The sequence below is a fragment of the Leptodactylus fuscus genome, chromosome 7, assembly GCF_031893055.1.
Source record: "Leptodactylus fuscus isolate aLepFus1 chromosome 7, aLepFus1.hap2, whole genome shotgun sequence".
Taxonomy (NCBI): Eukaryota; Metazoa; Chordata; class Amphibia; order Anura; family Leptodactylidae; genus Leptodactylus; species Leptodactylus fuscus.
This window is the reverse complement of record NC_134271.1, coordinates 79,414,263-79,436,210: the sequence shown is the minus strand read 5'-3', so window position 1 is coordinate 79,436,210 and position 21,948 is coordinate 79,414,263. Positions and strand designations below refer to the sequence as shown.

Genomic DNA, 21,948 nt, shown 5'->3' with positions numbered 1-21,948 from the left:
ACTTATGAACATTTGAGACTATATATTCAGTGGTCATGCTGAATCTCCTCACAGCACAGTACTTATGGGACATCAATATGGACCATTCTGCTGTGAAGCTGCACAAATGCTTATTGTGACATTACATCTTTTTTTCCTAGTTATGAGTGATGGAGGAACGTCCTCCCCGAATCCCTGGGTCCAATCCTGGCATAGGCCACTTGCACTTTCATCTTAGAACGGCCTGAATAATTGATGCTGAGCTCCGGCTGTGTGATTGGGCGGCTGTTATCTGTCACATACGATTAGTGCAGATCTGTCATACAGAATTATCTTGTAGATCATGACATTTAAACTAGAGCAAAGCTTGGCTGCTGCATTGACTCAGCTTCCCTGAGGCTCCCATCATTTCCACTTGCAGTTGGAGCTGGCAGTAGTGTGATTTTCCCAGCTAGACTTTACTGTCTCGTAGGCATACAGCGTGGACATCCCATGCCTGGTATTGTCACTCTCCTGCTAGCACAGGTTTCATTGTGTCTCAATGTATCAAATGTCTTCGTGACTGAAGGCGCAGAAACTAGGATGAGGATCCACGGAAGATATAAGTGGACTATACTTGAGATAGACATTTTTTTAAACATACATAGTTAAAAGGGGATGCATTTTTTATATATACCCAGTATCTGAAAATAAATATGTAGTAATCTGTAATTTTAGATGTGTCCAAAATGCATCCTTGTGTTGTAGTACTCTAACCCCATCAATAATAGACAGAGTCTCTCCTCAAAAGGTGCAGTTTCCCCCCATGCTAGCTAGGTACAGCCCACCCAGTAATAACTAGAGACAACCACCTCATAACAGCCAACACAACCGCCACCCCCCTTCCCCAGGAAAAAATAAAATAACCAGACGCAGCTTTACCATACACTTCTCACACTGCAAAATACAGTTTTGAGTATTGCCCAACTGAAGATGGATATTACACTGCCAGGGGTGTATATTCTTGATATGCTAAAACAGCAGGAGCTCCCTGTAATATATTACTGTGTATTATCCTGTATCTGTATTACTATGCTGCTGTAACATGCTGAAATTTCCCCACTGTCGGACTATTAAAGGATCATCATATTTTAAATAACAGATTTAGCAATATACTTCACTTTGGCAATACACAGAATTGTTTACAGCAGAGTGTGATGCCAGACAAGGAGTAACAGGCTCCTTCCACATCCTGATCATTGCTGTATTATTGAACAGCAATGGCTTGCAATTCAAAAGCAGATACACAGTACATCCTTTGTGGCAACCTATGAAGTTGTACATTTATGTTATGATGTTGAGTGGAAGATATGTTAAGACCCAAATCCATATACAGCAGGGTGTAACAAAACCAGGATATAAGGATAAATCTACTGCAATCCAGAAGTATAGCACTTTGTTGTATGAGGGTTCAAACCCCCTAGGCCAATGGTCCTCAACTTGTGGGTTGCGACCCCTTTGGAGATCGAATGACCCTTTCACAGGGGTTGCCTAAGACCATTGGAAGAAACATATTTCCGATGGTCATAGAAACAGAGTCACCGCTCCTCTGTCTTCAGGCAGGTCCACCCATCGGCGTTAGGGGGGGGGGGGTCAAACTGGGCAATTGCCTAGTGTTGAGAACCACTGCCCTAGGAGAACTAAAAATATGTGTTAAAGAAAAAAAAAAAAAAAAAGATGATCATACAGTCATATACCCCATGTTGGCATTGATAAAAACCATCAGCTCATCCCACATAAAAATAAAGGCACTTACACAGATGTGTACACTGAAATATAAAAAATTATTTGGGGATCAGGGTCAGAATATGGCAAAGAAAATTTTGTTTCAATAAAAGGTTTTTCATTGTTTTAAAGGCATTAAATCAAACTATATTAATTGAGTATTGCTGTGATCACAATAGATGCTTAGAATAAAGGAAAAGTGGTATGGCTTTTTAAAGTCAGGGAGGAAAAAATATAAATCTAAAAAAATTTCTGCAGGGACTTGTGTCTGCTGCCCAATTCAGGCTGGTCAATTATATGCAATATTTTATGTGACCACAGCTAGATTCATCATCTTCAGCTTACCAGAAAACGGTCTAAAGTGAGTGCAGACAGACACATTATGCTCAGTCGATCACACAATGTTTATCGTAATCAGTGTTGACTTTGTTCCTCTGATCGTTTCTCAATCGTAGCCATTCTCAGTGGCAGACTTCACAGTCACAGTCATTCTGCTCCATTGAATCTAGTACTCCTCTCGGTTGTAATCACTTCTCATTACCGCTTCTCAGCTCCCTACATGACCTTAACCCAGAAAAATTACCATTTGGCACAGTAAGCACAATTTAGACACTGTTGACTCTGGACATCTTAGTCTTGTTGTATCTTATTGGTTACACATAATCCGTGCAAGCTTAAAAGGTTATAAAATTCAGCAAAAAATTATTATAGCACCTGGTTTTATAAACCAATAAAGTGCCCCCATGTGTGCGCTATGAGTAACATTGCTCATACAGCTCCTCAATGTTACAATTTAATATTACACTAGGGAACAACATAATATACCGTATTTTTCGGACTATAAGACGCACCGGACCATAAGACGCACTAAGGTTTTAGAGGAGGAAAATAGGGAAAAAAAAATTAAGGAAAAAAAATTGGTGAAATATTTAATAACCTAATAATATAATATTTCACCAATGTAAATAGAACCGGGGGCTTTCGGACACAGGGATACCAAATGTGTATGTGTTTCACAGTAATGTTTTTGTTTTATATGTATTGTAGGGATATGGGGGTGATTTGAACATATCTATCTATCTATCTATCTATCTATCTATCTATCTAATCTATCCTATCTATCTGTCTGTCTGTCTATCTGTCTATCTATTCTATCTAATCTCATCCATGGATGGAGACACCCTGCAGTGAAGCTATGTAAGAAGAGAAAAAGGGCAAACTTGAAAACACACCTCTTTCACCCGTCTGGCTCGTCCCTCCTTCACTGCCTCTCACATCTTGCTTCTGCAATGAAGCCACACAGGCAGGGAAGTAGGGGCGGGCCAGACGGGTGAAGGAGGCGTGGTTTCAAGCTTGCCGAGAAAACCACGCCTCCTCCTCCCGTTTGGCCCGCCCCTCCTTCCCTGTCTGTGTGGTTTCATTGCCGGAGCCAGATCTGAGAGGCAGTGAAGGAGGGGCGGGCCAGACGGGAGAAGGAGGCGTGGTTTTCTCGGCAAGCTTGAAACCACGCTTCCTTCACCTGTCTGGCCCGCCCCTACTTCCCTGCCTCTCATATCTCGCTCCTGCAAACACGCGACACAGACAGGGAAGGAGGGGCAGAGCAGGCAGGCACCGTGCTGCTCTCCGCGCTGCTCCTCATAGACAGGACACAGACGCTGCACACGCTGCATTCGGACTATAAGACGCACACACATTTTCCTCCCATATTGGGAGGAAAAAAAGTGCGTCTTATAGTCCGAAAAATACGGTAGATAGATAAAGAGAGAGAGAACTCTATCTATCTATCTATCTATCTATCTATCTATCTATCTATCTATCCAAAAACATGTTCCAGTTAAGCCATTTGAACTGCAGAGATTATTTTTGCATTCAATTTGACCATTCAAGTGGTCTCATTCCCACAGTTAATACGTAATATGTTTTATCTTCATGTCTCTATAACCATACATGTAAACATTGCGCCTCAAGACAATTAGTAATCTGTAAGAAAGCAACCATCCCTTCCCAGTTCCTTATGTCCAGATGACCTTTGTAGCTCCTGTGTTTAGGATATGTGTCCATCATACTACAGGAAGGAAACCTAGATGACAGTTCACAGTATGGACTCGAGAGAGCATGGTACTGGTTAGTCGCATAATAATAATAAAAGAACCAGCCTGAACAACAAATGAAAATGGAGGTAGAAGATGGATAAGACAATTGTCATCACCCAGTAAACTGAAAAATGCCAAAGCTATGACAATGTATGTTTGCAAACGCCACAAGTGAGGCTGTACAGCTAGGGTTTTCACAGTAAAAGTAGTACAGTGTATCTGTGCAGTTAAAGTCCTGCACCTTTTGCCCTAGTTAAAACACAGAACTCTACACCATGTCTAAACTTCTTGCAAAGTTTTATCAGGATAAATCTCTAGCAACTAACAATAGACTGCTCAAGTTGCTTTTATAAAGCAAATATTTTCCTATATCTCTAGTTTTCACCTTTACAAGTAATCAGAATGGCCATTTCCTTTCCTGATAAAGAGAGCTGCTTTATCTCCAGACCTTCCCGTTATCTTAGCACTAACATGTCTATGCTAGGAAGGGTTTCATGCCTAGATATTAATGTATACACAAGTCATCCAGGGCTCTGAGATCACTAAGTAATGGACTGCATCACATATCAATCTCTTTGAGCATCACATGACTTTGTGCCAGTGAGTCCTGTAACATCTGCCAGTCCTCTGGGTTATTGCTGCAGATGGCTTTGGTGTACAGCGCCACCTGCTCCTGAAGTCTCTCTAACTGTACTTGTGTGGCCTGGTTCAGACGTGCCAGTTCTTTAGTTTTCATAGCAATGCTCAACAGGCCAGAGCGACGTAAAATGTCCAGTGTGTTCTGAAATCGACGGTTCTTGTTCTGTTGCTGCTGAACAGGCTGTGCCTCATCTTCATTATGTGAGGTATTTAGTGAAGATGCAGCTCTGGGTTCTCCGCTGTCTGTGGTCAAAGTGTCACTGGCACCTATGTCTTTTGGTGGGGTGGTCAGACTAAGCTCACGACATGACGCATCATCACTCAACACTACAGCATTTTGTAAGCTAGTTTCAGGAACAGCTGATGTTGCTTTTCCTTTTACTACTCCAGAAGGTAGCCTCTTTGCCTGGCTGTGGTGGAATGTATCAGCTCTCCTCTTGTTTCCATTTGGATGGTTTGAAGTGGAGGACAGTTGAGATGGATGTGGAGCAATCTTGGTGTAAGAGTTCAAGATAGGCAAGTACTTGGTAGACTTTCTGCAGACATTCTGAGGCTTAGTGGCAGGTAGTGATGGAGGAAAAACCAAGATCTGCGAAGAAGTTGGGAGTAGCTGAAAGGAAGGACGAACAGCCCAGGATGGGACATGTGGGTCAGGTCTAGACCCCTAGAGGAAAACAAAAACAGTCATTATGAAAACTTACTCAATGACTTTATTATTTTTGGCTGGAACCAAGGATTGCAGATGCACTTAAAGGGGTTATCTAACTTAAAAAATGATCTGCAAATACATCCACATCACTGCTAAATCCTCACTGTTACCATGCACACTCTTTGCTAGGCTTTATTTTACTTGCGGTTCTTTGCAACACAGTTATTTACATGCAGTGAATCTCAAGAAAAACAACATTTCCCGTGATTCATCTTGTTGCTCTCACTCTCCCTGTACCCCTCCCTTCTCCACTCTACCCTGGAATGAAATTGCAGGAGACACACACTGCCTGTGTGAAAACTCCCTCCCTGGGGTCTGTGTTGCGTCACATTTCTTCTACAATCCATGGAGAACTGCAAATCTGCATATCATGTAATAAATCACTCCCACATCTGTGTTCAGTATCAGTGGCTTCAGGCAGCAAGGAGGTCATGTGCTGCTGTGACATTTCACTTGCTGGCTTAACTGCTCACAGGGAGGGTTAGTAAACTTGTAAAAGAAATGTCACAACTGCCGTCAATGAGCGGAAAATAAAGCAGATAAACTGTGTGGAATTTAAACATAATATATATTAGGAAGTGTTTTGTATTGATGCATCCTATTACTTGGCCTATGTTTTTTTAAAAACTGGATAACCCCTTTAATACCAACAGCAGTTGGCTGGAAGGGCAGTAAAGAAGAAGACACAACAGAACATAGGAGCTTATGCACTGTAAAATTTAGTGCAAAGACTACACAGTCATAAGTGTACACACAAACATAAACACACAGACAGGTAGACCTCCATCAATGTACACACAACTAAGCAAGGGAGACTATATGTGGTCAGTTATATTTTTAACCCTTTAAGAACAAAAGGGCTCATTTTTTTGTGATATGCTATACATTTTATTAGTAATATTCTGCAGTTCTTGATCAGAGATATTCCATTTTTGTGGAGGTGAAGTGACCACAAAACAGGATCTTTGGCAGTTTTTTTTTTTAACTAGCTCTACCTCCCTCAGCACCCTTTATTTTCTTTTTTTTCTTGCATTCACCAAGCATGATAAATAATACATCAGTTTTACTGTTATGTTAGTTATGGAAGCAGCAATACAAAATATGTATTTTTTTAATTATTTTTTAAAATAGTATAGCATTTTTAAACTGATTTTCTTTTTTATTTGTATTTTTACTTCTTTTTTTTCCTAGTCCCAGGAGGGGACTAGACTAAATGATCTACTGATACACCGTCTATTAGGTTCAGCAGGATCTAAAACATTATTAATAATGGCAGTGTTAGGGGCCTGCTCTGCCATGATAACACACACTGCTGCCCTTCAAGTGGGGTCTGCTGAACAGGATTTCATTTTTATGAAACCCTTAGATGCCATGGTCACTATAGACAATGCCATAAATATATAACATAAAGTGTACATATGCTACTTACTATATCGTACATTTGTGGTATAGTCAGATAATGGGTTCAAAGGGTTTTCTAAGACTTCCTTTATTCTTGATTATTGGCAATAAAAAGGACTACTGAACTGCCATCCAAGGCAATACTGTGTTCATGACCAAAACAGGCATAGCACCGTACACTGTTTAGTGGCTGCACCTGGTATTGCAGCTCAACCCCTCCATTTGCATGGGAGTCACCTAGAGAAAGGCCATGTAACTGATATGTCACAATCCCAAAGGAGCTGCAACACTCGCCCAAGTACAGCCACTTCAGACAGCTTATCACAATGTAATATTATTACCTATGCTAAGGATAGGTCATTGCTATTTAAGTCTCGGAAAAGCCCATAAAAACAAACATGATATTTTGAAGACACCTGTGAAAACAGCAGTCAGTACGTATCACGGACATCACATTTGCAGCTGAAACACTGGCCATATCACTCCTTGAGACCCAATCACAACCACTTATGGAGGTTCTCATACACATAAAGCAGTCACATTACTGGTTTCAGTCTGTGTGAACATAGACTATGCACAAGTAAGATAAGACAGTAAATCAGATTTAATGCACATTCAACCTGTCCTACCTGATCTACAAGTAAATTCTTCAAGACAAGCAGAGGGGGAGGGCAAGACGGAGGACACCTCGAGGGGTTCTCTGTAGTGCTCCAGTGTGATGATGGTGGACATTCTTCCGTGTCAGTTTGCTCCACAGAACTCAGGCACTCAGATGCAACATCTAAAGAACAAAAGCACAAAATATCACTCACAGGATAAGACCAGAGCTACAGCAAGTAAAAAGCAATAAAACTGTTGATTTTTATTAACAGTACATAGCTATCATAGTATTTCTACGTCTGATCATGATATCATAGCATAATCATGAGTCAATTCTGAGTTGACCACCCATCTTTTCGCGCTGCTCTGAGCACACTCATTGCTTAGATGCTCAGGGGGTGACCCCGATTCTTATCTCATTTGTGCTGTATTTAGAGTGATGTCTATATATTTGTATGTGCCTCTTTTGTTTTTTACACTCTCGCCCTCTGCAGGTTGAATTGCGGTTGATACTTCTCTCGGCTTTTCGAGCCTGGACTTTCTATTGGATGACTTCTGCTTATTATTCATTGCTACTATGGACTTTGCAGCATTGTTTTTGGTTCTGTCATATTTTCACAAGATATTGTTTTCTTTGCTTATGGTTTTCTTGGATTATGTACCTTTTGTCATTTATTACGCATTGAGGGCTCCTGTTGTGTAATCTATTGTACACTTTCAATAAAATGAGTCGACACTGAAGAGAACTCAGCTGATGGGCACATAGCAGATGATCTTGCTTGATTTTCTATCTCATACATTGCTCTGATCCCCACTGTGCACAAAGAGCTGTCTTGTCTTGTCTTTGTTAATTGGATTGCCTATTTTCAGGTCAGAGGGCTCCCTTGGTAGATGGACACCTGTGCTCTCAAGAATTCCTTAACACTATCAACACAGAGTGTTTTCGGTAAAGCACCAGTATTTCATCATGATATTGTGTGCTGAGCGCTTACATAGGTATAAGGAACTTCATGCCTTTCTTTAACACCACCCTGGTGTTGTCTCCGGTTTCATACAGCCTTTGTCGTCTGCATTTGTTTCTCACTCATTATGGCAGATGAAGGCTGACTGGCCCAAAATGCTGTTTTATATATTCAAGGTTGGTTACATCAAATCAAATCAAATAGGCTTTATTGGCACGTCCGAATGGGTATTTGGCATTGTCATATATAATTCATTACATATATAATGAACAGCTCTTTTTCCATTGTGGGTCCATTTAATATAGAAAATACAAGCTCGGGGGCGTGGCCTAGCCATGAACGTGTAAAGACGCACACCTCAGCAGCTCCCGGACCCCTGGTGGTTTTTATCCTCAAATAGTGGTCTAAACCCCTCTGAGACCCTTTTACCTGATATGGTCCGTCGCCTGGGACACAGGGGCGTTTCTTCAGCGAAGTTTGAGCCGCGTATCGCCCGGTTCCTTATGTGCTCTGCTTTTCCCCCGGCTCCTGCTGGCGAAATCAAGATGGCGCCGCTGCATGCTTCCTCCGTGTGGGAGACCCAGCACAGTCCGTGCTCCGTGGCACCTCCTTTCATCCAGCTGACCCCTACATCACTTGCTGCTCAGCTGCTGCCGTCGGATCCACGCCAGGATGGAGGGCTGCTGTCTCAATCGCAGGTACCTAACTCCCCTCCTGCTGCCGGCCAAGATGGCGGCCGCGACGTGGTGGTGCCGCTCCATACCCCCCTCCTTCAGCAACAGCAGACGGTATCCATTGATCAATGTCTCATGACTGTGGAACAATCCCTGTCTGCTCAACACACCCTCAATAGGCATATTCTGATTCCAGTGGATGACCAGGAAAACAGGGGCCAGCGAAACAATATCAAATTACGGGGCATTCCTGACTCCGTCCCTCCAGCTGAACTGCGCTCTGTCGTCTCCTCCATCTTTAACAGGGTCCTCTCACGCCCCTTTGACACAGAGATCAACCTCAACAGGATCCATAGGGTACTGGGCCCCCGCCGAGCAAATACCACAGACCTTCGGGATGTTCTCTGCCGTGTACATTTTTTCAGGGAGAAGGAGGACATTCTTCAGGCCGCCTGGAAACACGCCCCTGTTTCCTTCATGGACAACTCTGTGCAATTGCTCCCGGACGTCTCCCGCCGCACCCTTGCCATGCGGAGACTATTGAAACCAGTCCTTCAAGCCTGGATTCCGGAGCCACATATCGCTGGGGCCACCCTTTCCACCTGCAAATACACCACAATGGCGCTCTGTTCACCTTGCATTCCCCGGATCAAGCGGCTTCATTGGCGCAGTTTCTGGACCTCCCTGATTTGACTTTGCCGGACTGACTGGATTACCCTCTCCCTTCTGCCCCTCCAGCAGGGCGCTCTTCCTCTCCCCCGCTGCCGCGTCAGCCGCTACGCTCCAGAGAGACACTTCCTCCGCCATCTTGAGGGAGATATCCTTTGCCCTTGAGACCTCCTACCTGAGACCTTGATACCATGTTGAACCATATTGTGCCTGGTTTCTTTGTTTTTCTATTATTTGCATTTGGTCTTCACCTCTTTGTACTGTAAAGATATTGTGTCCCGTCGACTTCCTGCATGAGCTTCGGCCCATGCAGGCCCTTGGCGGTGTTTGTGGCTTGCCCCCTGTGCGGTGGAAAGTGCCCCGGCTGACTGGCCTCCCTCATTTTGGTGCCGGTTATCTGTTGCGCGGTCCACCTGCCTCCTGTTGCTGAGCCTCCCCGGGCTCCCCTTTGGTCGGACCCTATCCACTAGTCTTAAACCCGTTGTTTCATTGCCTGCCTTCGGGCACTTCGTTTTACCACTGGGGAATGGGTGGCACTCCGTTGTAGTCCTACCTCTTTCCCCGCTAGTTAGGTTTGCAGCTCTTTGGGAGCATACTGTGATGTGCCCCCTAGATCTGCTTTAGTGGGTTGTCCCACTGGTTTTTGTGACCCGTTCTCAGATTAGCTGTGACCGGGACTGTTTGTTTATTATTGTGTTGCTGCTTCACTTTGCATACCCTCTCTCCTCTTTGTTGCCTCCCCTCCCCCCTTCCCCCCCCCCCCCTTTCTCTCTAGGCCCCCTGCTCCCAGAGATGGACTCCTTGACGTTCTCCTCTATTAACGCCAATGGCCTCAACACCCCTGAGAAGAGATCCTCCTTGCTTCGGTTACTCTGGAGCAAGAGAACTGATGTGGCCTTTGTTCAGGAGACGCATTTTCGGGAGGGTTCTGCCCCTTCCTTTTTGTCCCCCAGATATCCGGACGCTTATCACAGTTGTTTTACAGAGTCCAAGTCCAGGGGAGTCAGCATCTTGATCGGTCGTTCCGTTTCATGGAAGTTTAAAGCAGATGGTTCAGGTAGGTTCTTGTTTGTTAAGGGGGAGTTGGCAGGTGCCATGTTTACTCTGGCCAATCTCTATCTCCCTAACGTTAACCAGGCCGGTGTTCTGGAGAGTACTTTGTCTAAATTAGCGGACTTTTCAGAAGGCACCCTATTGGTGGGTGGAGATTTTAATGCAGCTTTGGATCTGTTGGTAGACGTCTCCAAGGGGTTGTCTCACCTCTCTGGTAAGACTCTGCAGCGGATCCGCAGGTTGTTGCGCTCCCACTAATTGCTCGATGTCTGGAGAACAGTCCATCCCGACGCCTGGGATTACTTCTACTCTCACCCCAAGGATGTGTACTCCAGACTAGATTACTTTTTTGTTAGACACGCGGATATCCCCCTGATTAGAGGGTCGACGATTGATGCCATCACTTATGCGGACCACACGATGGTCCATGTTGTCCTATCATCCCCAGTTACAAGGCCTCGGTCCTGGCAGTAGCGTCTCAATGAGTCGTTGCTCCAGGATGTTCCGACATCTCAGGCTGTAGCATCTGCCCTTGACCTCTATTTCAAGGAAAACGATACGGCTGATGTATCGTCTGTCACTCTATGGGCCGCGCACAAGTGCGTGATCCGAGGGGTGCTCGTTCAACATGGCTCTCGCCTTAAGAAGGAGAGGTCCCGAGAGGTTGCTGCCCTAATTGCGGATGTTGTCTCCCTTGAGCAAGCCCATAAACGCACTCACGACTCCAACGCTCGCGAGGCCCTCCTCCTGGCACGAAAACACTTACGCGACCGCCTAGACGTCCGCACTAGATGTCTCCTGGCCAGGGGCCGCCGCCACCTCTATGAGTTTGGGAACAAATGCAGCCGCGCCCTGGCCAGGTCGCTCAGGGAGCAGAGATCCCACAATTTCGTCCCCTCGATCGCTGGTGCGTCGGGTAGTCGACTGTCCAATCCACGCCATATTGCGGAAGAGTTTGCTCGATTTTACCGCCGTCTCTACAATCTCCCCTCCCACTCTCAGGCCTCCTTCGCTCCCTTGGTGTCTTCCGCATTCCGGCAGTATATTGAATCATCGGGTATGCCCAGGCTCCCTGCCGTTGCAAAGTCTGCTCTTGACCTTCCTGTTACGGAGGAGGAGATTGGCCTGGCGTTTAAGTCGATGCAACCTAGTAAGGCCCCGGGCCCGGACGGCCTACCGGCCTCCTACTATCAGACATACTCTCCCCTTCTCTTGGGCCCCCTGGTGCGTGCCTTGAACTCCCTGTCGACAGTTATGAATCTCCTGTCAGACCTTACTAGGGTGCACATAGCTGTAATCCATAAGGAGGGGAAGGACCCAACACTATGTGCTAGTTATACTGTAGGCCCATATCTCTCCTCAATGTTGACTTAAAACTGTTTTCAAAGGTGCTGGCAACACGACTGACCTCCTTTCTCCCTGCTCTGGTGCATGCCAACCAAGTTGGGTTTATACCTAGTCATGAAGCCAGTGACAACACCGTGAAGGTGATCAACGCCATCCACTTTGCTTACTCTCGTACCCTCCATGTCTACTCTCTCCTGATGCCGAAAAGGTATTCAATCTTGTGGCTTGGCCTTTCATGTTCGCAGTGTTGGATCACATCGGCTTAAGCCCTATCATGCGGGCTTGGATCTTGTCTTTGTACTCTGCCCCGTCGGCCTGCACCAGAGTCAATGGAGTCCTGTCTTCTCTCTTCTCGATAGGCAAAGGCACGCGCCAGGGATGTCCCCTCTCTCCCCTGATCTTTGTCCTGACTCTAGAGCCCCTCCTATGTAAAATTAGGGCGAACCCTGAAATCACAGGCCTTAAGCTGAGTAGGAATCATCTAAAAATTGCGGCTTATGCGGACGACCTTCTGTTTTTTTCTCCAGGACCCCGCCCTCCCCCCCCCCCCCCCCGATGTCTGAGTTCCGCGAGTTTCAGACCTTAACCAACTTTAAGATCAACTTTGATAAATCGGAAATTCTCAATGTCTCTATCCCGATACAGGTCCAGTCCCAATTGGCAGCCTCCTTCCCTTTTAGATGGTCCTCCTCAGCCATTCGGTATCTCGGCGACCTTGGGGAACTCTACACAAAAAATTTCCTCCCCCTCCTCCTTGTGATCAGAGCTGATTTGGGGATGTACACCTGGTTTGGCCGATGCGCCATCTATAAAATGAATGTGATGCCTTCTGTACCTACTTCAGACTCTCCCAATTCAGATCACCCCCCCAGTTTCTTCAAGTTGTTGTACAGCGACCTCCTACACTTTGTTTGGCAGGGTAAATGCGCTAGGCTGTCCCGCTCAGTTCTCACTCTTCCGAAGCAGTGGGGAGGCTTAGGCCTCCCCGACCCCGCAAGTACTACGAAGTTTCTTTGCTTCAAAGAATCCTTGATTGGTGCCGCCACTCCCCCTTCAAACAATGGATCTCTCTGGAACAAGCCTTCTCCGGGTCTCCTCTTCATCTGCTCCCCTGGCTGGACTATGTTCCTCCTGCAGCCCTGAAATCCCACTCTACCATCGGCCCAACGCTTAAGGTTTGCAGATTGCTCTTTCGTAGGGAGCGGGTTTCCGCTTTCCCTTCTCCTTTGTAATCAATTCTGGGTAACCCGGCCTTCCTGCCCGGTCTATCCCCTGGTCCGTTCCAGCACTGGCGTGCGGCGGGCAGACAGAGGGCCATGCACTTTCGAAATGGAGGCAGATGGCGCTCCCTCAGTGAGCTCTTCTTGGACCCAGACCTCCCTTCTCTGGGCCCGTGGTCTGTTCTTCAACTATCTCATTTTCTCTCTTCGCTCACCAGCTCCACGGGATATTACAGACCTCTTACGACCTTTGAGAAGGCTTGTACTGGCTCTGGGCTGGTCAGGCACTCTCTTTCCGAATTTTATCTTCTCTTGATCTCCCCTCCTCCGGGCCATAGACTCCCCTTTCTTGCCAAGTGGGAATCGGACTTGGCTCTGTCCTTCACGGACCCACAGTGCGCCAAAATCCTGGAGTTTGCTCACAAGAGCTCCGTCGCCAGTAAGTACCAGGAAGCGGGCTATAAGCTATTGACTAGGTGGTACCATGTTCCATCTAAATTACATAAGTTTTTCCTGACTTCTTCTCCCACTTCTTGGCGCTGTGGCCTGGAGGAAGGGACGCTCTTGCATATATTCTGGAGCTGCCGGGTGCTGAGAGACTTCTGAGATGGCGTTCACAAGACGCTTGGCCAGATATTCCAGATCTCCCTCCCTTTCAAGCCGGCCTTCTATTTGCTTCACCTTTCGGAGTTTTCAAGCCGTTTCTACCGCAAGTCTTCTCTGAGGCATTTTGTTAATTCCACCAGAGCCTGCATCCCAGCACTCTGGAAGTTGCCACGTTCCCCTTCTATTCTTCATTGGATCCGGAAAGTGGAGGAGATTCAAAGCATGGAGGATCTCACGGCCTCCCTTCGGGACTCCCGAGAGGCTTTCATGGCAGCCTGGACTCCTTGGATTCTCTTTCAGGGTTCACAATCTTACAGAGACCTGATGGGTTGAACTGGTAATGCCGGCCTCGCCCTATATCTGGGAGCTGGGGTGCCTTTTCCCTTTTTTCTCCTCCTTTCCAACGCCCCCCCCCCCTTTTTTTTTTCTTTTCTCCTTTCCTTCTTTCCCCTTCCTAATTGTTTTCTGATACTCTTGCTGGGATGGGATTTGCCTTATGTGACTCTGGTGGACTCGGTTCTCCGAGCCATGTGTTCCTACTATCTGATTTGTTTATGCTGCGATGTGTTGTTTTGTTTTTCTTTGGTTCAAAATAAAGAATTTATTTAAAAAAAAAAAAAAAAATACAAGCTCAAAAATTTTATTGCTTTCCTATTTTCTATCAACTGCTGTACAACCAAGGAATTCAGTCAGTCCCTCTGGAAATTTGCACCCACCAACTCTAGAGAGTGGTGCCTGTTCATTTCCATTACTGAATAGATCCACCATCAGGCAAAGGCTGAGCTGAATATGTACAGTATTTACCATCTTTTCCCCAAAGAAAAATGAGGAAAAAATATTTCATACAACATTAAGCTTCCCACGTGGTCAAATGGACCAGAGAGGTCAATGCCACTAACTAGTGAGGGGACACGAAGGAGCTTTATACTTTGGAGGGAGGAGGCATTAAGAAGCATTACACTGTTTGGTGGACAATAACGTAAGATTATACTGTGTGTGTGTGTGTGTGTGTGGGGGGGGGGGGTGACTAAAATGACATTATACTGTAGGGGGAACTAGGGTGCAATATACTGTATGGGGCTCTAAGGTGCAGTATACTCTATGGGAGGACTAATGTGGCATTATACTGTGTGAGAGCAGTAATGTGTGTTACACTGTATGGAGGGGGGGCACTGATGTGGCATTATATTGTTTGGTGAGCACAATCATGGCATTATATTGTCTGGGGGTTATTAAAGTGGTTGTTCAGGCAAGATTGGACAACCCCTTTAACTTTTAAATCAACTGGGGATAGTAAAGAAATTTTAAAAAATGCATACCCACCTGTCCCTGAAGCTCCGGTGTCCTCTTGGTGCAGTCCGGTCTTTCTGCTCTGACATCTTCTCAAAGTGAAACTGCTCACTGACTGTGACGTCATGGATCCCGTCTGCTGAGGTCAGTCAGTGGCCTCAACAGACCTTGGGAAGAGTCCTGTAATGTCACAAGTAGTGACATTGCATGTTCTTTGCTGGTGAGCCTCAGCGGTCACATGCCTGCTGAGCCCGATCAGCAGAATTCCAAAAGAGACCTGTTAGGCAGAAGGACTGCAGGATGCAGTGCATCGGGAAAACACCGGAGTATCGAGGACATTTTTGCCTTGAACACTCCTTTAACCCCTTCCCGATATCCGCCGTACTAGTACGGCAGATGCCGGGTGTTTAACTATGGTGGCTGCCATAGCTGTTGGGTGTCTACTGTCTTATACAGTAGACACCCAGCGCTAATGCCCCCAGTGGGTGCCCGCACCGATCAGGGCATTAACCCCTCCGGCGCCTCGGTCAAAGCTGGGTCGCGGGATCGCGTTGCCATGATAGCCTATCATTCACTGGCTTCTATTGAAGGCTACTCTAAGTAACCTGCAATAGAAGCCCTGGTATTTTGCAATACATTGCAATGCATTAGCATTGTATTGTACTGTATTCAAAAACAAAAGCGAAAATCAAAAGAATGCTGTCAGCGGGAAGGAGTTAAGGATCCTACTAATGGGAGATTAATGCCCCCTACAGCATAAAGTTCCATTAGTGGCCTTCACATGTTATAATGATCTACAAATGCACTCTTAACCCATACAGTATAATTCCCAATTTATAATCACCTCCCAACTGCTGTCACCTAAGCCTCACAACAGCAGAAGCAATGCAAGGGACAATGGTTGGGAGATGAATGTTTTTCCTGACCAGTGTCATAAGGAGGGACAGGAGTCCAAGCATTTGGCAGACACAGTCCACCAGTTGCATACCCTTGGTATATTCATCACACATGGATGAATCAGACATATACTACACGACATTGCATATATAAGGGACAACACACATAAACTGCATAGGTGAATAATATAAACCCTACATGAAATCATACATGGGAAGGTGACACATACTCTATGTGACATTTCACATTAGTGGGTTGATCACATACACAATGCATGATACATACTTATGGAATATATACAGATTTGCCATTAACTGCCAAAAATTTGTTTTCAATAATATGGGAACTGCACCGTGAAAATGACCTCATGTGCTCAAGACAATGCATGCACGTGATCAGTTTAGAATTCCTATCATGGGCGACATGCTGCTGGAGAACGTGAATGTCCCGTTTCTATTCCTTAATGACAGAAGGCGTTCGTAGGCGGGTTAAAGTACCCAATCCCCAATTGGGGATCGTGGCAGTTAATGGGTTAAACTCAAACTTCTGCAATTGGATAAATATTGTGATCTTCATGATACCTTATCATAGATGAAAACAAAAAACTATGAAAAGTGAATGGAAAAACAATTTTTAATGAATTCTCATTGGCTTTTGTTGTCTTCTGTTATAAGATACCACACTGGAGCAGTTGAACTATTTTCTGAAGTTTGGTTTAAAGAGGTTGCAGGACCTTTCTTCCACTTCACATTCAACATGAGCACCGCCACGGCACCTGATGACAATTGCTGCTACCACTCACTTCAACGGAGGGCCACAAAAAGTCAAAGTACAGCAGTCAGCTATCTCCATCGCTCCCATTGAAGTAAATGGGAGTGCTGACTGTCACCAGCCTGGCTGCACTCTGGTTGAATGTGGAGCGGGAGAAATGTCCTCCAGTTTTCACCTCATGGGACAACCTATTTAACTCTGCTACATCTGTACATAGGAAGTACATTATAAATACAAAATTAAGATCTCAGGAGTAAAGTCTTGATATGAGATATCTATGACCCTATTTATGTGGCACCTGAATATCCTGAATCCTTGTCAGATTCTGGAGCAGAATGTGTGTTTCTAGGCCGGTTCTTCTGGGCTGCCACATGACATGACATTGGCGTCTGCTTCTCTTTACTGGGTGAGCCTGGTTGCAGTTTCTCCATGTTTAAAGACTTTCAGCTCTGAGAGACAAGAAATAAAATGATAATTGTGCTGCATCTTACACTACAGTGTATGACAAAGTATTTCCTAATACATACAGGGCCACAAATGCAACCACAAAATATCATATATTGTGGACTTAGAAGTCAACCTCTCCAGTGACAATTTTCGCCTACTGTCCAGCTACATAGACAAAGCGGACCTGCACATCTTTTCATAAAGCATTAGCATAAGAAACTGATGGAAGGCAGCATCCATTGTTTACATTAGAGTCAGATGGAGGGGGCTTCATTAAGTCCGTTGTGCTCATCCTATGACGGAAGGAAACACACTTTCACATACAGGATTCAATGTGACCACTCAGTTTAGACAGCGAACAGACAGTTTAAATGTAGGAACTTGGTAGGGTTTGTGTTGTGTGTAAGAATACCCAATGAGAAAGGTCAACATAACCTTTGGGGAATATTATCTCTATCTATTGCCTGGATGATTTATTTGTCCTTCAATAAAACCTCTAAACACATTAGGCAGTGTGCCGTGAAATTCTCTTCTGTGCCAATTGGGATTTTACGGAATATGTACGAACTGTGCACCTGTTAAACTCCAAGTTTAGGAAGAGTGCTATATAGTTTGGGTTACATTTTTAGCAACTAATGTAAACGCATTTATATATAAAAATCACAATAAATCAAAACTGCAAGAATTTTTAATTGCTGTATGGCATTTTGATAATGTGGCATTTCTGTACCTTCAGAAAAGATCTATGTATGTGGGGTTAGTAGGCCTTTTTCGTGTTGCAACTTAAATTTTATTTGTACATCTAAAACTATAGAAATTGTCCTGGCTAACAGAGCGGTGTAAAAACCCAGTCAGAAAAATGGTTTAAAAAATCATGCAGTTCTTAATCCTTAGATGTTTACACAGCGGAATTTGCTGTGGACTAAGGGGAGAATTCCGCCCTCGAATCCGGGGCAGAGTCCTCCCGGAATCCGCCGCTCATTGTTTTCAATGGGGGGCAGAGATTGCAGCAGAACACAGAAAAAAGCATCCTATTCGATCTTGCCACGGATTCCACAGCTGATTCAGTTGTGGAGTCCGCGGCTCGAAATTCACTGCTGATTAGGACCATTCATCTGGGATTAATCAGCAGTGAAATGTCGCAACGAAATGCCATCCGGTCGTGGCTGAAAATTCCAGCAGCGGAAAATGAAGAGGAATTCCTCTTCATTTTCTGCCTTCCCGTGTGAGTATACTCTAAGCCTCTCTTGGTATTCTTATGTTCTTAGCCAATGAGGGTCAAATTTAAGTAATGTGAAAACCTATTGAACTAACAAGCCCTAGTTGGGGCTGCGACTAAGGAACCAAGTTCCGAAACGCATCAGCCGGGACGCTCTTTTTATGGGAGATACTACCGCCACATGAATTATTTTTGTATGTTTTAATGACAGGAGTTAAAGAAATACTGGATTTTACAAACCTTTGGCTGCTGGATTCCGTCTAAGGAACTTATTTGCTACGAAAGCGCTCCGGACCGAGGAGCCTCAATCTGTGCACCTCTTTTCCTTTCTGAGGGACGTGTTTGACATTTTTGTATTAATTCATCAAATTCAGTGCAAGTGGGCAGTGTTTTTTCCTCTCCCCCATTTCCTATTTTAATTATAATTTTATGAGACAATCATGGCGCCGCTGGGGGGCTTTGGGGGGTTCTGTCTGAGGTAGGGAGTTTTTATCCTTAAATTCTCTTGGTGAAAGTAACCAAAAGCCTAAAGTGTCTAAACAGAATGTGGAATTTACAATTCAAAGGAGGAGCCCGCAATACCAGTTGGGAATTTTGGGTTATTAAAAATTAAAGCAACAGGAAATGTTGCTACTGTGTTTTCCCGAAAATAAGACAGGACTAGGGCTTATTTTCAGGATAGGTCTTATTTTTGCAGATTTGGAGAAAAACAATTTTAACTTTTTATACAAATGAATCAATTGGTGCACTGAGAGTGGTTCCTGAAGCCCTACTTTCTCCACTCAGACTGCTACCATCTTCTGCCTGTGCCAGTACCACAGAGTTGATGCACTTTTTTTTCGTCATCCTACAGAAGCCCTGTAGATCAGTTCTCCATCAGAAGCGCCCTAGACGCTGCTTCACTCTTGCATATTATACTCATCTCAGCCTCTATTTAAGCTATGGGGTCCTGCAAGCAAGACTTTCTCTCTGCATTTTTCGGGTAGAAACTGGGCAGAGCCCAGTATAATCTATGGGGACTGCAGGTTTCCGCGATTAACCACTTTTTAAGCAGATTAGGTTTCCATTCTTCAGGTCCCCAAGCGGACTTGAAGAATGGAAACCCAGGCGTGGGTGTGAACGTAGCATTAAAGGACAAATTTTGAGTGGAGTTGAAAAAACGTCACCAACTCTGACTGCAGGTTCTAAATGAAGTGACTACTTTTTATCATACAATTTTTTATATGGCATAATTAATAGTGAATAGGTTTTTACACATTTACTCTCATAGAAATTCAGAAAAATCAGAAGCTTTTTGAGGAAATAAACGGGAAACTTTACTGCTTCTGACCGAACATGGCAGTCAGGCATTTCTAGACAAGTCAGGCTGTGGAAAAATAGACAAGGGTGGTTAGGCCCACTGGCTCCACAGCCATGGAAACCGTTATTGGTTACTCTGAACAGATCGATCAATACCAGTGATCAGAGAGGTGGGACCACAGGCACCAACCGGCAAATATGGTAGTGATCGGTGGTGTCTACAGCAGAAATCACTGTCATTGTTTCTGTGTCCGAGAAAGCCGAGATTCGCCAGCCACAATTGACCAGCCATTAGCAGCAATTGCTGATGCACGGGGAAGGGGGGGGGGGCACAACTCCTCCAGGCTACGTGACAAGAAGGTTTGTTATCATAGACAGCAGTGGTCGTCATTCTATCATTGTGTCACTAGATATGGGAACCTCTAAATGCATGCGGTTTGTGGAAACACCTTGATGTCTGCTCCAAACGGGGGGGGGGCTTAATATTATACCACATCATGTATATAGTATAACATAGATTACTATTACTATTACGTTATAACCATATTAGACCAAATGTCACAAAATATATGTTATACTACATGTCACCTGTATATTTCCATAGCCCTCAAGTTCTGCCCCACATCACACAGAACACTATTACCCTTTCCAATGCACTGATTATAACATCCATCATATTGTACCATCACTGTACAGGATGTGATATGCCACATAAATGCTGTAATATCCGTGCTATTCACTAATGTAAGCCATGCCAGATACAGGTAACGCTCATGTGACGCCACCCATCGCTGCCAGCCTGCCACACGTCACCTATATGTAATAATCCTCACACTATAAACCACAAATCATATCGTGTGATGATATGCCTTCAGGTTACTGTATTACCTCAGCAGTGAGGTGTAATTTCCTGTCACACCTGTATATGTAATATCTCCCCCTACGTATCCGTACTATTAGTGAGTGACAGTACAGAGGAAGGTGCCCCCACCCCTCGCCATACACACAATACCTTCCCGTTGCCGTTACTCCCGGGCCAGGCTCCAGGGTAGATGCTTTTTCATGGTGGGCTAAAGGACCTTTGATGACGTCACAATCACGTTATCATTCTATTGGGCGGAGCTATTCTACATCGTACATTACAGTGTAATGTTATACAGCAAGAGGAGGCTGATGCGAACTGAGGCTGATGGAGGTAATGAGGAGCAGAGACGTGTGAGCAAGAGGGGGGCATGTGGGTGCAAGCTGTGTGAGCAAGAGGGGGACATCGGGGTGCATTCTGTGTGAGCAAGAGGGGGGCATTGGAGTGCAGGCTGTGTGAGCAAGAGGGGGACATGGGGGTGCATTCTGTGTGTGAGCAAGAGGGGGACATGGGGGTGCAAGCTGTGTGAGCAAGAGGGGGACGTGGGAGTGCAGGCTGTGTGAGCAAGAGGGGGAGGTGGGAGTGCAGGCTGTGTGAGCAAGAGGGGGACATGGGGTGCAGGCTGTGTGAGCAAGAGGGGGACATGGGGGCGCAGGCTGTGTGAGCAAGAGAGGGGCAAGGGGGTGCATTCTGTGTGAGCAAGAGGTGGACATGGGGGCGCAGGCTGTGTGAGCGAGAGGGGGACATGGGGGTGCAGGCTGTGTGTGTGAAACAGAAGAACATGGGGTGCAAGCTTCTTGAGAAATACAAAGACAATAGGTGCAGGCTGAGTGTAAGTAAGACGGGGAAATAGGGGCACAAGTTGTATGAGAAATAGAGGTAGATGTGGAGGGTCTTACAGGCTGTGAGAATTAGAGGGGACGTGGGGGTGCAGACTGCATGACTATAAGGGGGCGTTCACACTACCGTCGGTGTCTGACAGGTAGTGTCTGCTCCTAGTGTCTGCTCAAAATCTGGCACGGACATTAGGAGCGGACACTAGCTGTGTCCGTGACACCTGTCGTTTATTTAAATGGGCATCGGGTGCGTTCTTTTGCACTCCGTGCCCTTCCTTCACTGTCCGCATGTAAAGATGTCCGACTAATCAAGCGGACAGAAAAACCTACATGTCGGGTTTTTGTGTCCGCTTGAAAAGTCGGACATATTTACATGCGGACAGTGAAGGAAGGGCACGGAGTGCAAAAGAATGCACCCGATGCACATTTAAATAAACGACAGGCGTCACGGACACAGCTAGTGTCCGCTCCTAATGTCCGTGTGAGATTTTGAGCGGACACTAGGAGCGGACACTACCTGTCGGACACCAACGGTAGTGTGAACGCTCCCTAAGAGAGGACATTGGGGCTGCAAGATGTGTGAAAAACGGTGTGACATTGGGGTGTAGGGT

The 21,948-nt window shown here is 45.4% G+C and overlaps 1 protein-coding gene across 1 annotated transcript; it reads right to left on the bottom strand.

Annotated features, from left to right (window-relative positions):
* Positions 1-3,576: 3,576 nt before the first annotated feature.
* Positions 3,577-20,708, bottom strand: CIPC (CLOCK interacting pacemaker). The gene is made up of 4 exons (XM_075282329.1): positions 20,652-20,708; positions 16,973-17,123; positions 7,215-7,366; positions 3,577-5,139 (listed from the first exon to the last, which is right to left on the bottom strand). Exons 2-4 carry the CDS (start codon positions 17,103-17,105, stop codon positions 4,396-4,398), a joined length of 1,029 nt encoding a protein of 342 aa, XP_075138430.1. The 5' UTR covers positions 17,106-17,123; positions 20,652-20,708; the 3' UTR covers positions 3,577-4,395.
* Between the last annotated feature and the right edge of the window lie 1,240 nt (positions 20,709-21,948).

Bases quoted from the DNA above. Each gene is read 5' to 3' on its own strand.
- CIPC (XM_075282329.1), bottom strand. From the start codon at position 17,105: ATGGAGAAACTGCAACCAGGCTCACCCAGTAAAGAGAAGCAGACGCCA. The intron at 7,367-16,972 runs GTGCCACATAAA...TTTGTTCTTTAG, and splicing joins CAAGGATTCAGGATATTCAG to ATGTTGCATCTGAGTGCCTG. The intron at 5,140-7,214 runs GTAGGACAGGTT...GTTTTCCTCTAG, and splicing joins AGAATTTACTTGTAGATCAG to GGGTCTAGACCTGACCCACA.